Below are 16,032 nucleotides of genomic sequence, written 5' to 3'. Positions count from 1 at the left end.
GGAATTTCTAGTAGTGATTTTCTATATGAATACCTTCTAAATGTACCAAAACTTCTGGAGTATGTTGGTCTTCTTTCATAATAATTCTAGACTACAAGATTTGTTGTGGTTGTAATATAGGACTAACATCACTAGTGACCAGAGGAAGTGGAATATATGGTTGTTGATGAACCCCTTAACATGGCTTTAATTGTGAGACATGAAAAACAAGGTAAATTTTAGCAGTTGAGGGTAGTTACAACTTGTATGAAACTAGGCCAATGCATTCTATAATAGACACCAGTGCATTTTAGACTTTTTACATCGAGACATATAAAGACATGTTGACATTTTTGTAATTAAAGTGAATTTTTATGTCTCGGTTGTGATCTTAACCGAGGCATATAGCTGCCAAAATTATTACATCTCCCGCTATTTTGGAATTTTGAAATTTATGACATACTTTTATGCTTAGGGTCCTGCCAAACCAAGGCATAATAGTCTCTTTGCTTCAGTTGCATTTCACCTCAAGCAGTTAAGTAGCAGTATTTTCAAATTTTTTATTATTTCAAGAGGGAATATGCCTCGATCCTTTAATAACTGAGGTAGTAGAGGTCTTATGCCTCGGGCTTGCTATCAACCGAGGCATATGAGCTTCCTAGGGTTAAAAAAATAAGAATTTTAAAAGAGAATATGCCTCGATTCTGTTTTAACTGAGGCAAATGATTACTTTATGCCTCAGTTTCGAATCAACTGAGGCAATAACGCTTTGTAGGGTTAAAAACCTCAAATCAGATCATTGTTGAGTGTCTTCTTCCACTTCATTTGCAGAACCGGGGCAATGTCCAGCCACTTCTGCAGTGCGCACTAGGCACTTGTTTTAGCCTTCCACCGCTGCCTCCATTGCCTCCTTTCAATCCCACTTCTTTGTATAATTTATTTTTACGTTTTGGGTCATTTTTGGTTCTGCCTCCATTTTTTTGTGTTTTTTCGTACGTTCTTGGGTTTTCAATCTCGAATTTGAGATTATGATGATATGTGCTAAAAATTGGTTTGTATTTTGATAGAGATTGAGTTTGTAAATTATTTTTGGCTTGTAGAGGTGAAATTGTTTATGATGGAAAATAGTTTGTTTTTAAAAATGGGATTGATGATGATGAACTATGCAGCATACTTTGCTTGCTTTTTGAAATTATGAAAAATTATGGTATATGCAAAATTATCAACTTTGCTTGCTTTTTAAATAAGTTAGTTTGGATCTTAGGAGTTAGTACGCATCAATTTCATCGGAGTTTACTTTAAACTTTTTTCATTGTTCACGTACTATTGCTCCTCGTTGTCGGAGTGTGAGTACGATTGATTCTCCTCCATTGCAGCTCACGTTTCACGCTCCCAGGTTCTTAATTTTACTATGAGCCTATAATTGTTTATTATATTGTTTATTTTTTGTATATTACATAAATTAATTTAATTATATGCTAAAATAAATCTATGTTGTTGTATGTTTATCTATTTATATTTTTAAATAAATAAATTTATTTTGTTTGATCTGAGATCGTTGTTGCATGGAGTTAGCCTTACTTTCCTGTTTTAGATGGAATACGAAAATTATTTACTGTCTCCAAGTTTTTTCTTTTGAAAGAATATGTATTTTTTTAAGGAGACAATATTAATAATTTAAATGTATTCAATCTTGAATTGTCCAGTTGGACAGTTTAAGAAGATTAATCACTTTTTAGTAGTTTATTGGAGCATATATATTTAAATATACATATCTTAATATTCATGAATATTTGTCCTTTGTGTTTTGTATTGATCTTCAGACGCATATTTGATTGTGGTTGATAATCATTTTCATTTCGTGTAACCTGAAGACCAATGCCAAATGCTAGCAAAATTTTATGAAATTTTGGATATGTTTATTCGAAATAATATGTATCAATAAAATAAAGAAAGTGAATCTTCTTGAATGGGATAGGTTCACACCTTAAATACGAAAACGAGATGATCATTCTGTTAAAGATTACTGAAATTGTTCATACAATTTTAGTATATATATATATATATATATATATATATATATATATATATATATATATATATATACACACACACACACACATACACACACATGTATGGATCAAAGTTGGATTGATTCACCATGCATTAATGTTGAGTATGAGAAAGGAGTAGAAGAATTTATACAATTTGTGCAACGTTATGAGGGTAGAAGTGATGATGAAGTGAAGTTTAGATGTCCTTGTGTGAACTAATTGAACGCGAGAAAGTTGAATGCAATCAAAATTAGGGAACATCTTATATATGATAGTTTCCTTCCAAGTTATACAATATGGACATGGCACGACAAATTAATAGACTTTCTAACTATCACCTAAACTTAAAATGTTGTGGATTCTACCATGGAAGATCAACTTGAAGAAGACAAATTAGAGGACATGATATGTGATGTTAGCGTTGGAGCTTTTGCCCAAGCGCATGTGTATGAGACAATGTCCACTAATTCATAGACTTTGTTGTATGTTGGTTCAACTAATTTCACAAGGTGGTCAACGATGTTTAGACTGATGAATTTGAAGGCGGTCAATGGGTAGACCAATATTTCACAGAATAGTTGGTGTTGTTGAATGAAATGTTTCTAGATGGAAATATACTACCCACTCACAACTATGATGCCAAGAAAATTCTTTGTTCTATGGGTATGGAGTATAAAAGGATACATGCATGTTCTAATGATTGCATACTCTATAGGAAAGAATTTAAAGGATTGAAAAAGTGTCTGAAGTATGGCTTATCACGGTACAATGGGAAAAACAACAATGAAGATAAAGATGGGTTAGAGAAGGATGGGCCTGCTTTGAAAGTAGTATGGTACCTTCCAATCATGCTTAAACTTAAGCGTTTTTTTTTGTGAATCCAAAAGACGTTAAAAACCTTCGATCGCATGCAGATGAGAGAAGATGTGAGGAACTGCTTCGTAATCCAGCTGATTCAATGCAATGGAAAAATATTGATCATGAGTTTCCCTAGTTTGGTGAAAAATGTAGAAATATTCATTTTGGTTTAGCTACCGATGTAATGAATCCATTTGGTAATTTAAGTAGCAATCACAGTTGCTGGCCCGTTATATTATTTATTTACAACTTATCTCCTGGACTTTGAATGAAGAGAAAGTACATGATTTTGTCTATGATGATATTTGGTCCAAGACAGTTTCGAAATGACATCGATGTTCATCTCAATCCATTGGTTGAAGACTTGAAGATGTTGTGGGTAGATGAGGTTGAAACATTTGATGCTTTTTCTTCTAAGACTTTCATGATACATGCAATATTATTTTGCACCATTAATGACTTTCTAGCTTACGGTAATTTGCCAGGGTACAATGTTAAGGGTCATAAAGGATGTTCTATATGTGAAGAAAACACTATAACTCATCAATTGAAATACGGAAGGAAGACAGTATATATGCGCCATCAGAGATTTTTGTAATCCAATCCTCCTTATTGAAGGTTAAAAAAAGCATTTAATGAACATCAAGAGAATGATGATGCACCAATCCCACATCATTGCCACGTCTACGCCATGCCAATTCGTTTGTCCATGTCATTGGCTAACATTTTGGGCCTATAGAGGCCTTTTTGTAATTCTGCAATCCTAAGTGACATTTTTGTAAATATGAGTTGCAGAATTGAGGTGGCCACCTTTTTAGGATTCTATGAGGGTTTTGGAGAACTCTCTTCTTCTCCTCTATTCTTATTTTATGTTTTGGAGAGCACTCATTGTTGGGGTTTGTAACATCCTCGTCGTATATTACTTATTTAAATAAAATTTAATAATAGAAATCATAAAGACTACATTTATTCAAAACATTTTCCCAAAACATGGGAAAATTTAACTTCATTATAAGCGCCAAAATATCAAACCATTAAGTTCATTCAATGATTGCAAATAACAAAACTAGTGAAAAGTGTTTGTTACAAAATTATAAAGAAAATTCCATAAAAAAGAAAACTCACCGGTGCTAGCCCCTTTCCAACTCTAAGTGTCCATATCCTCACCTACAACAATATCTTCTCCCGTGTAACACGTTACACGATCATCGCTACACACAAGCAGATAGGGTGAGCTAAAAAATAAACATAAAATACAATCTACAATAATTATAACTTTAAACGCATGACCCTCCTAAGAACTACAATCCTAAGGCCCCAACATTCACATCTTCCAATGTACGCCTCCCGATTCTACACCCTTTGATGATTACATTAGTTGATACTTCCTGCCATGAATGTCTACTCGCCCTTCCATCTACAGGCCACTGAGTGAAGCTCCCCAATACGGACCACAATCCGTATTCATCACCAAACTACCAGCCTCATCGGCCACAATCGTGAAGGGAAATCAAGTGAATTATCTGTACTAGCTACAACTAGCACACTCACACTAGAATTCCACACTATCAGACTCCAACCTAGAATGATCATGTGTTAACTCCCCATTACAAGCTACAACAAGTAAATGGGCCCCCAACAAGTCATCGCCTCAAGATTCCAATCCAAAGCTGTGTAGAATCCTTCCTCATAGTCCAACTCTGCACATGTAACCATCTGACACAACACTCACGTCGCTAGGCAAAATCACGCTCCAGAACGTGTGGCAACCACCACACATCGCCAGACGCCATACCAGTAGCGTCACTGCTACTGGTTTTGGCACTTTGGGTTTGGTTCCAAAGAACCCAATCACCCACAAGCAATCCAAAACATTAAAATGCATCAAACAATATGAAGACTTAACTCAATCATAGTCCAGATATAACAACTTTATACTCACATGCATCCACAAACAATATCAAGCCAAAACTCCTTTTTCTAACCAAACCACAATCATGATCTATGACCATTCTAACTAGCAATCTAACTAATGCCACAACAGGCTATTCATCTTACCATAGAACCTAAAATTTATTCATTTTAATCTAATCACTCATACCATCTCCCTTACTTTACATAGTTCCATGCCTTAACCTACTCGTATCTCCTTTAGGACCAATTCCACAGTAATCTCTCATTAGAATAGTTTAAACTCTAAGTGCAGAAACCCCATTTTGCAACAACACATAACCAACCACTAAGGACGGTGGTGACCGAGTGTCACTTAGTAGCTTGCCATGTGTCGCCATGCGGTACATCAATTCCAAGAAAAATACCAAGTTCTCTTACACCTCCGAAATACCCAGTTTTTCCTAAATCCATTTTCCTTTTTCCATTTTCAAGGACCCACTTTCCATCACGCATTTGGTTACGGTCAAATTCAATTAAAACTCTAACACCCGGATTCTCACTGTTAATTATACAACATTTCCTCCCTGTACTCAAATCCCCCAATTCCTTTCCAACCCTAATTCACACTCATAGTTACTTATGTATCAATTCATCAAATTCCAACATTTAATCACTCATTATGCAGAACAAAGCATTTCCCAAAAATTCCAATTGTTCGCAGAACCAACAAAAATGCCCAAAACCCTAAATCAGTCACACGTCGCTTGGTAGGTCTTCAAGGCCGCCAAGTGATTTCTGAAAAAATCCAGAAATTAAGCCAAATATGTATGAGTTGCCTAGCGAGTTATGACCACTACCAGAAGATTTCTAGGAAAACACCCATAATATGCGAAAATAGTGAAAAAACGAAGCAAAATAGAGGCATAATTGCACAATCACATAAAACAAAAACAATAATTATATTAAAACAATATTAACAACTCCCTAACCTGAAAATTCATAATCTTGAAAACATTTTAAGTTATGTAATTCATAATCTATTTTCGGACCAAATGTGATTCAAAATATACTACTTATAATACATTTTGTTATTGTCCAATACATTATATATATATATATATATATATATATATATTGGATTGTCTAATAATCCAAAATAAATTTTCATATTATACAATTAAATATTTCATCCTATGGATATTTTGGATTTTTTTCTCGCTAGTAGTAAGAAGAAAGGAATACTAAAATTTTATTTAAATTTTTTTATTTGATATATATAATACGTAATATTCAATAATTTAGTATTTTAATATATATATATATATAAAGAAAAAAATTCTTTATAAAATTTAAACTTTATCTTTTTTTCTTAACAAATTTTAAATTCTACTGTTTAAAATACTTTTTAAAATTTAATTTTTTAGTTTCCCTATCAAACATCTGTTTTTAAAAGATGACAAATGCAGAAAATAAATAAATTAATTTCCTATATTACTTCATCCAAACATATTAGGGCTTGTGGTGTAGAAAAGGTCAAATATCCCTATACCGTGAAGCTTAATAAAAGTTTTAATTGCGAAGAAATTTGACAATGTCTTTTGTGTCTTTTAGCGTGACTGACAGTGACTTTGTTGACTATGGAGATAATGCTTTAGACTTCCACATGCGTGGACCTTAGACTTGTGGACTTTGGATGTGGTAGAATTAAATGCTATTTGAACAAATCATATTCCAAATTCTGGTTATTTTATAAAATAGAAATTGATATCTACTCCGAACTTTATAGGATGAAAATGCTGATTATAAATAAAGGTAGGGAAAGCTTGATTAAATTTCTGAAAACTTATTCAGATATTTTATCTACTTATTTATTTGAGTTCTTATGTTTCATTTCCACCTTTTCATTATAGGAAAAATTTATCTAAAACTACGACATTTTATTTATAAAGTAATGAATAGTAATTTATTTTGAGTCGGGATTAAATATAATTTAAATATTTTTTAAGAATAAAATCGTTAAAAATAAAATCGTGACGAAGTTTTACTATTCAAACGGACAATACCTGTATATTTTTTTCATATGTTTTTATAATAATTAACTTTTATTTCAAAATTTTAATATTTTTACTTTTTTTTCTAAGACCTGTGTATACTTTTTGTCATTTGAATAAATCATTCAAAATCCCCTTCTTAAATATAGTGTGAAAAAGGAGAAAAGTCGACGGAAAACGAAGGATGGACGGTGTGAGGAAATAATTAGAAGAAGGGAGAACAGTTTTTTCATTATCACAATTTGAAAGATGGAAAATGAAGGCTGGAGTAGGTGTTCTTGCTCTGCGCGTACTCTGGTATCAGTATTGGCTACAATTATTCTCGTCTTCCAACCAGATTACTGCATCGCTAAGCGACACCGACCATGTCCTACTTCATCATGCGGCCAAATTCGCAACATATCCTACCCATTTCGACTCAAAAGCGACCCAGGTCACTGCGGCGACCGAAGGTACGAGTTAGATTGCGTGAACAACGCCACTCTCTTACTAACCTTGTTCTCGGGAAAATACGATGTAAGAGAAATCGACTACAAGCGATACAGAATCGTTGTTAGGGACCCAGGTCAGGACGAAGACGCTAATTGCTCTTTCATCCCTCGCAATTTCTTAACGGATCGTAGTTTCAGGACAGCGAGTGGCCCAGATGATTTCGGATCACAGCCGTTCACTGTTGAGTCCAGGGAAATGGTAAGAATAGGGTACTTCAACTGCGTGAATCCTGTGCGTAACGATCCACGATATGTTAAGGTGGAGAGAAGTGGATGTGGCAGCGGAGGGCACGTGTACGCTGTATTGGACGACGCGCCGTGGTTTGCGTCTTATGGTGTGGAGGACATCAAGGTTGGGTGCGATCTAATGGTGGCTACACTTTGGACACCGAAGCAGAATGTTACCTACCACAAGTGTGATATCAAGGCTGGGTGCGATACAATGACGGAGGTTACAGTGCTTGAAAAGATACCGGAGGTGAATGCTACATACGATGATATCCAACGCGTAATCAGTGAGGGGTTTTGGTTGTCGTGGATGCCTATTATTTGCGATAATCGATGTGGAAGGGGAACGGACTGTAAGGTTTTCAATGAATCCAGTGGAGAAGTCGAGTGCAGGAACCATTACTGTCATTACGCCTACCACACCACGCAAAAGTGCAGTATGATCCACTTTCTCTATCCTTTTATTTCGTTATTATTATTATTATTATCATTTTATTTTATTATCTCTAGGATTAAAAGATACATCATATTTTATATTATTATTATTAATTCGAAATAGTTTGATTCAATCTTTACAATAACTATATAGAAAATGAACTAATTTATCATTCAGCTTCACATTGTCCATTTGGATGTATTCCTTTTTCTTTTTCTATTCATTTCAATTTCTTTTCTAGAATGACAAAATTATCCTTTCTTCCACGGTTACACTTTTTCATTGCCATCTTTGTCATTGCTATTTTTTTATTTGTATTATTTATAAATTGGTTTATATATTTATTTGATTTTTATTCTGACCATTTTTATTTAATTTGGTCATCGTTTTGGTTTAGTGCCCAATTATATACTAATTTTCATCAACTTTTTTGTTAATTTGGTTATTATTGCTAACAGTATTTTCATCAAATGTTATTTTTTTAGGCAAAGTAAAATTTTCTTATGTACACAAATATAGAAGAAATTACAATTTTTCTCTTACAAATAGACCTGAAAACTGAAGTTCATCATGCGAATTTTAATTCTATAATTTAAAACTTACTGTATTTAGTTGTTTTAATTGTGTTTGGTTCTTCGAAATATTTGTAAATATTATATCTTGGCTTTTCATATTTGCCTCCAATAAATGGTTATTGAAGTTTTTTTTTTTTTTCTATTCGATTTGTGGAATTTTTTTATCATATGCCCTTTAATGATGACACGTTTCAATTAACTGAAACAAAGTAAAAAAGGAAAGAAAAAACTAAGAATCAAGAATTAAAAAAAGTTATTAAGGATAAAAAGGAAAAAAAAAAAACAATATTTTAGATTTCAAATATATATTGCGCCACCTTTTAGTAATTTTTAATTTTATGCTATTTAAGAACAAACACTTAGAAAAAAGTTTAGATTATTATGAATATATAACATTTAAGCTAACTAACGTAAAATAAAATAAGCTTATTAAAACTCATTATTGTATTAACAATTAGATTATTTTTTCTAAATATGAATGACTAATATTACTTTTTTTATTAATTCTACTGATTCATCCTTTTTATCATTTCAACAAATTCCCTTCTTTTTTCAATTCCATCTTAGTTGGTGTTGGCTGTTACAGTGGGTTGAGGCCAGGTGGTAGAAAGGTGATGAATTAGAGTAATATAAAGAGTTTATCAACAGAATGTGACAAGTAACATATGCAGTACGGACAACTGAACATGATAAAAGACGAAGAAAAATTAAGTTACGGTGTAAAAATAAGATTTAATTATGTTTTTAATTCTTAAATTTTGAATAAAATTAAAATTTTTTTATTTTAAAATTTTGATATAGTTTGTTAAACTTTTTTAATATTAATATGTTTTATGTAAATATTTGAGTTAGTTATGTCTTTGATATATTTTAAAGGGAAACGAATTTTATACGACGGTTGAGAGACAAATGTAAAGACGATGGTCCATATGGGATGACAAATATAATGACAGTTAAAATGATGATAGTGATACTAACACAACTAAAATTCTTTACTATGTTTTCTTTACTGTGTATTTAGTACCTCCAAATAATATTAATTTTGATCTATTAAAAATAATTAGTATATTTTAAAATATCAAAATAATATCGAAAAGATCAAATCCGTAATACCCTTGTTTTTGTTCTGCTATGTTAATTAAAGGTTGTCTTATAGGGAAAAACCAAAATCATTTGCGTTATTAAATATTATGATGTGAATCTTCTTAGAATTGGGATTTTTACTTGCGATTCATTGTTTCTCTAAGTGAATTTGTTCATTAATTTTCTAAATTTCATATTAACACTATTGTTCTCCTGTGTTTCAGAACCTTGGCAAAAGATTTTGGGCTATACTCGAGGTAAGTAATTATTTCTGTCTTTTTTTTTTTAATTAAGTTTTCAATTTTTTTGGGGTATAACTTAGTACTTTCTTATTTGATTTTATCAGGAATGTGATAATTAGTTAATTTTTCTTGAACGAATTAAGTAACAAATTGAAAAAAAGTTAAAGGAAAAAATAACAGGTTGATGAATGGATTAGAAATAAAAGCAACAGTCACATAATCTTATAATATTGTTAAGATAATTGTAACATCCTAAAAATTGGATAACCTCATATTAATAAAACGTTACATATATGAATATTCATAGACTATAGAGTTTGGAGTATGAAGGTACATAGTACACCAAACATACCCATTTAACATAAAAAGAGGTCCCACATGACCTAAAACAAAGTACACTGGTGAAAAATAGTAGTTCAAAGTCTTGTACATACAAGAGCATCATAACTAATAAAACTCCTTCAGCGATGGGCTCCATAGTGGACCCAATACCCGTCCATAACCATCAAGCTGTAGCATTCCTATTATCATTACCACTGTTAGGGGTTCTCACATCTGCTCACATCAATAAAATTGATGATCATCGCAAGGGAGGAAAACCACATACAACCATACAAACAAGCGAAAGGGTAAGCTAGAGCACAAGGTTTTTTCATCATAACACAAAACGTCCAATCACATAGTCAAGCATAAATAATGGAAAACCACACATGAGGTACCAAACCATTTAAGACTCCAATACTAGACTATCCGAATACGCATAATGAGGCACCACCACAAGACAGTGGAATTACGTCCTAGCAGTGAGGCATCACCACGAGGCCTTCGCGGAATTACATTCTTACTTGAGACACCACCACGTGGCCTTTGTGGAATTACGTCCTGGCCTTGAGGCACCACCACGTTACTCTCGTGGGATTACGTCCTGCCGTTGAGGCACCACCATGAACTCTCACCTCGAGGTTCATGGAATTAAGTCCAATAGATGAGGACACCACCATGGACTCCCCCTAGGAGGGCCCATGGAATTATGTCCATTAGGTGGGGAACCACCATGAGCTCTCACTACAAGAGTCATGGAATTACGTCCTACTCACACTTTGTACATGTTTCACCAATCAATCAGAAAGTTTCCATAATACCAACATCATGCATAAACGAAAAATCATACATCTCATGCTTCCCAATTCATACAGCAAGCAACCATATCCGTGGGCCATTCACACCAAAGCATAAAACCTTCCCCAGTCTCGCTCAGGCTAGAAGACCTCGCTCAGGCGAGAGATCCTCTCGCTCAGGCGAGCCCTTCCTCGCCTAGGCGAGAGCTTGAGTAGTAGGACAGCGGCCCCTGCGGATTCTCGCTCAGGCGAGTCCCTTCTCGCCTAGGCGACATCACGCCTTGCTCAAAATGAAAGCCAGTCGCCTGGGCGACAGTTTCCGCATAAAAGCTTGGGCGAGCCTCTGTTAGTCTCGCCTAGGCGAGACATGCTCGCTTGGACGAGAAAAATAGTGCCCACCACTGTTCACTCGCAAAAACACAGAACACAACACCAAAAATCATGCTTTCACCAATATCATGCAATAAAACCACGAGCATACTTCATGCATATGATTCAGACTCAGGAAGCATTCAAAAATTACAGATAACCATAAACTCAAGCTTCTCTTACCTAGAAAGGGTTTAGCAAAAGACTTCGACACCTGACTCAACGAACCCAACAGCTTCGAAAACGGACCCAAGAGTTGAGAATAAAGACACAAGAAGTAGCAAGGTTGCTACAGTAAGCCCAACAGAACCATGAGAACCAACTTAGAACGCGAAGAGCACGGTTCAAGAACAATTTACGTGAAGGGGGAACGAGGTTGGGCTAGCTCGAAAGGAACATAGGATCAAACCCTAGCAGAAGATCTGTGGAAGAAGATAGGGGCTTGACGGCTGCGCTTTCTGTAGAGTGAAGTGAATGGGTGAGACTAGGACATATTAGGTTTGAATCCCCTTTTTGGGTCAACCCTTAGGCCCAAACGATATGGACAGTCCTTAAAATAAAAAGCAGAAAATAAATAGACCTTACAATAATTACTTCCTACACTCCATTATTTTCTTTATGTACCCTCATTCAAGTTCGAAATTTATTTTGTGAAACTCAAAAATTCATTCTGAACTTTTTTCTTCTGAAAAACGTATGTCCTCACCTTTTACGAAAAATACTTTCCGAAAGGGTTTTTATGAGATGAGAAAACAAATTGACAGGATGCAGGAAGTAATTCCCATTTCTTAATAAAATAAATCAAATGACAGACAATATAAAGAAAAACAAAAGAAATTGAACACCGAATAAAACAACTTTTTATTTTTTAATAAAAAGCTTAATAAAAATCTTCAAATTTATGAAATACATGCCACTTAATTAAACTATTTTTATATTTGTATTTTTTCATTTCTCTAATTTAATAAGTATGATAAAGTAATTTTATGTTCTATAAAAAATATTTTGAAGTTTAGTGTGTGTATATATATATATATATATATATATATATATATATATATATATATATATATATATATATATATATATATATATTGTGTAGGAAATCTATACGTGTTAGGTAGAAGATTTTGGCAAATTGTATTAAAATATGTTTAGATAATAATTTTATAACTTAAAAGATGATTTTTTTAGTTATGGATATATTAGTTTTAATTTGCAGGGTTATATTCCATGATTTTAGATAATGAAAAATGTACCTACATTATTATACATTCAAACCTTTTTACCACCTGTGTTGCAGCAAAACAAATACCATAATATTGAAGGCATAAAATTTTAAAATATTGTCGTAATAAAATTTTATGCTTGAGTGGATACAACAAGCTGTAATAAATTTCTATTTGTTTATTTATGATACTTAATGATTATTTTGTTGTGGTTATGACGAGAAACATTTTTGTAACTTGCATTTGATAGAATTAGGCTTATAGTTTTTTTATTTATGTTTCTCCATGTGTGCTATTTTTTCGATTGCTACGATATTTATTCTTTTATATTTTCTATTTGCAGCTTATGTTAGAGGCATTATTTATGGTAAGATCCTTCTCCGTGATTCCTAAAATTTGAATTCACGTCATATAATAAGTTTCATTAGTTTATGCTCTTGTTGACCGAAGTTATGAATCATACCGAAACATGTCGTTAGCTCTTACTCCCAGGGCTACATATTTGTAGGAATAGGTAGCAGAATAACATTCAGTACGAAACAGTTGGACGACCCAGTTGGACTGCAATATTTTGATGGAGGAATATTCATAGGACGAAATATTATATCAATATTTTTGGCTGCCAGATATGTGTTTGGAGCTGTACTTATTCTTGTGTTATTGATCTACAAATGGCGTCGAAGACATTCTTCAATATATGAAAATATTGAAAATTTCTTGCTAGATAGCCATCTAAATCCCATCAGGTACGAATATAATGAAATAAGAAGAATGACTAGAGGTTTTAAAGTGAAATTGGGTCAAGGAGGCTTTGGTGCTGTATATAAAGGAAAACTACGAAGTGGATTAGATGTAGCTGTAAAGATGTTGAGCAAATCCAATGATAATGGACAAGATTTCATAAATGAAGTAGCTACCATTGGAACAATACATCATGTAAATGTGGTACGTCTTATTGGGTATTGTGTTCATGGAAAAAAACGTGCTTTAGTTTATGAATTTATGTTAAATGGATCTTTGGATAAATACATTTTCTCCAAAGAAGAAAGCACCCATTTAAGCTACCAGAAAATATATGAAATATCTCTTGGAATAGCACATGGGATTGCATATTTGCATCAAGGTTGTGATAAACAAATTTTACATTTTGATATCAAGCCTCATAATATTCTTTTAGATGAAAACTTTGTTCCAAAAGTTTCAGATTTTGGACTTGCAAAACTACATGCTACAATTGATGGTGTTGTCAATATGACTGCAGCAAGAGGAACATTGGGTTATATGGCTCCAGAGTTATTTTACAACAATATGGGTGGGGTAACTTATAAAGCTGATGTATACAGTTTTGGAATGCTTTTAATGGAAATGGCAAGTAAGAGAAGGAACTCAAATCCTGATGCGGAGCATTCAAGTCAACATTATTTTCCCTTTTGGATTTATGATCAATTTAAAAAAGAAAAGAATATTGACTTGCAAGATGCTTCGGAAGAAGATAATATTTTTGTTAAAAGAATGTTCTTAATTGCACTTTGGTGTATTCAGTTAAATCCAAGTGATCGTCCTTCAATGAACAAGGTAATAGATATGCTTGAAGGGATGATTGAAAGCCTTGGATTGCCTCCAAGACCTTCCTTTTATAAAGTTGAAGCATACAATGATGATATTAGCTCTGATGTCACTGAATCTACTTATCCTACTAATCATCATGATGAAAGCATAACATTGGATTCATCAACGAATATTGAAATAGGCATAAGATAAATTAAGTGTAATGTTATGGAGGTAATGGATTAATGTTATAGGTTGGTCTTGAATAAATTTATTTGTATTAGTTAATTAGTGTAGACAATTATGATTTTTCAAGTGTAATAAGAGAAGTATCACGTCATGAGAATTTTACTTTGTACTTACTTTTCTTATTATAAAAGTATTAAAGTATTTTCTTGGTAAGACATATCAAAATCATTTCCTTTACTTTTATACTACTTTGGTACTTGATAAAAAAAACAGGATGGGAAAAATAGTTTCTTCTTTAATGTTCAATTAATTGTTTTTTCTATTTTCAGGAAAGGGTGTTATTGTTGTTTTCTTACATTTAAAGAAAGTGGTATTTGCATCATTGTTTATTGTTAGTTTTGTTTCTTTTCTTCATCTTTTTATTATTTTATTTGACTTCTTTTCTTATTACTATGGTACTTAAGAGTGGTATTAGAACTTGACTTTCTTGTTGGTTATACTAACAGTGTTATTGTATATCTAAGAAAAATATCTTATATATATAAAAAAACTTAATATTTAAGTGTATCCATTAATAATCATCCACTATTTTCGACTATAACTTACTTGATGTGCTTTCATTATTTCTCATCCATGTAGAAAATCTATTTTACTGTTTTTTATTTATTTTTTTGTTTCTATTTTTAATTTGTTATTTTATTTCTAAATCTCTAGTTTTCTTTTGTATTTGTTTTTACTTTCTTTAATTTTGTTTTTATTTCACTAGTGTAACAAAGAGATGTGACTACAGTTATTTTCAATGTTAAACTACTGTGAATGAATCATAGTATATTCAAACATAGTAAAAAACGGTGGGTTATAGACTATAATTGAAAATAGTAACATGTAGTACATAATAGGATACATTTCCATCAGATAATCGTAGCCTATATCCATTTTAGAAGGGAGGAATAAGTTACGACTCTTGTATAGCCTAAAATGCAATTCAAAAAATAAATAAAAAAGTTCAAAAGGGATAGGCTATAATTGAATTAGATAATCGTAGCCTAAAAGTCTCAAGGAAAAAAGAACAAGTATAGGCTATAGTTTTGAAATCGCTGTCTATACTTGAATATAGGCTACAGTTTTGGGTAGAACTATATGTAAGTATTGAAATAGTTGAAATGTTAAAAGGAGGGGGGTTGAATTAGCTAGTTAAAAAATAAGGTGATTTTTAAAAGCCTAAAATAGTTTTCAACTGAATCAAATCAACCACCAAGTATGGATGCAAACACTCCTAGACTGGACACTTTCAATCGATCAAAAATAGAGTTAGTCGATTGATTTCATTAAACAGATGCAAATAGATGCAATTCTGATAAAATTAACAAGTTAAATCACAAAAACAATCGACTGAAAAACTAGGAAAAATGTAGAAATGTGAATTTGTGATTTAAGTCAAAAAAAAGTATGAAAGATCAGTTAAGATAGGTTCAAATGAGTTAGACAAACATGAACAATGCTATAGATAATGCCAGATCACACAAGAATGTCAAAAAGATTATTCAAATCAAAATTCTTTAAGCTTTAAAGTGTAATACAAGAGAGAAAGGTTAGACAAAAGAGCAATGCACAAGATTTGTATACTGGTTCACTCAAATTTGAGCTACATCCAGTTAATCAAGGCAACTTGAGCCTAACATTGCACTA

At 32.6% G+C, this 16,032-nt stretch overlaps 1 protein-coding gene across 1 annotated transcript; it reads left to right on the top strand.

Annotated features, from left to right (window-relative positions):
* Positions 1-7,002: 7,002 nt before the first annotated feature.
* Positions 7,003-14,424, top strand: LOC114194261 (LEAF RUST 10 DISEASE-RESISTANCE LOCUS RECEPTOR-LIKE PROTEIN KINASE-like 2.1). Its single transcript, XM_028084384.1, has 4 exons — positions 7,003-7,991; positions 9,873-9,905; positions 12,950-12,973; positions 13,115-14,424. The coding sequence occupies exons 1-4, from the start codon at positions 7,085-7,087 to the stop codon at positions 14,365-14,367; spliced, it is 2,217 nt and encodes a 738-aa protein (XP_027940185.1). The 5' UTR covers positions 7,003-7,084; the 3' UTR covers positions 14,368-14,424.
* Positions 14,425-16,032: the final 1,608 nt, after the last annotated feature.

Source organism: Vigna unguiculata, chromosome 8 (genome assembly GCF_004118075.2).
Source record: "Vigna unguiculata cultivar IT97K-499-35 chromosome 8, ASM411807v1, whole genome shotgun sequence".
In the NCBI taxonomy this organism is placed as follows: Eukaryota; Viridiplantae; Streptophyta; class Magnoliopsida; order Fabales; family Fabaceae; genus Vigna; species Vigna unguiculata.
The sequence above is the reverse complement of the archived record's forward strand: the minus strand, read 5'-3'. Positions and strand labels throughout refer to the sequence as shown.

Bases quoted from the DNA above. Each gene is read 5' to 3' on its own strand.
- LOC114194261 (XM_028084384.1), top strand. From the start codon at position 7,085: ATGGAAAATGAAGGCTGGAGTAGGTGTTCTTGCTCTGCGCGTACTCTG. The intron at 7,992-9,872 runs GTATGATCCACT...CCTGTGTTTCAG, and splicing joins CCACACCACGCAAAAGTGCA to AACCTTGGCAAAAGATTTTG. The intron at 12,974-13,114 runs GTAAGATCCTTC...ACATATTTGTAG, and splicing joins TGTTAGAGGCATTATTTATG to GAATAGGTAGCAGAATAACA.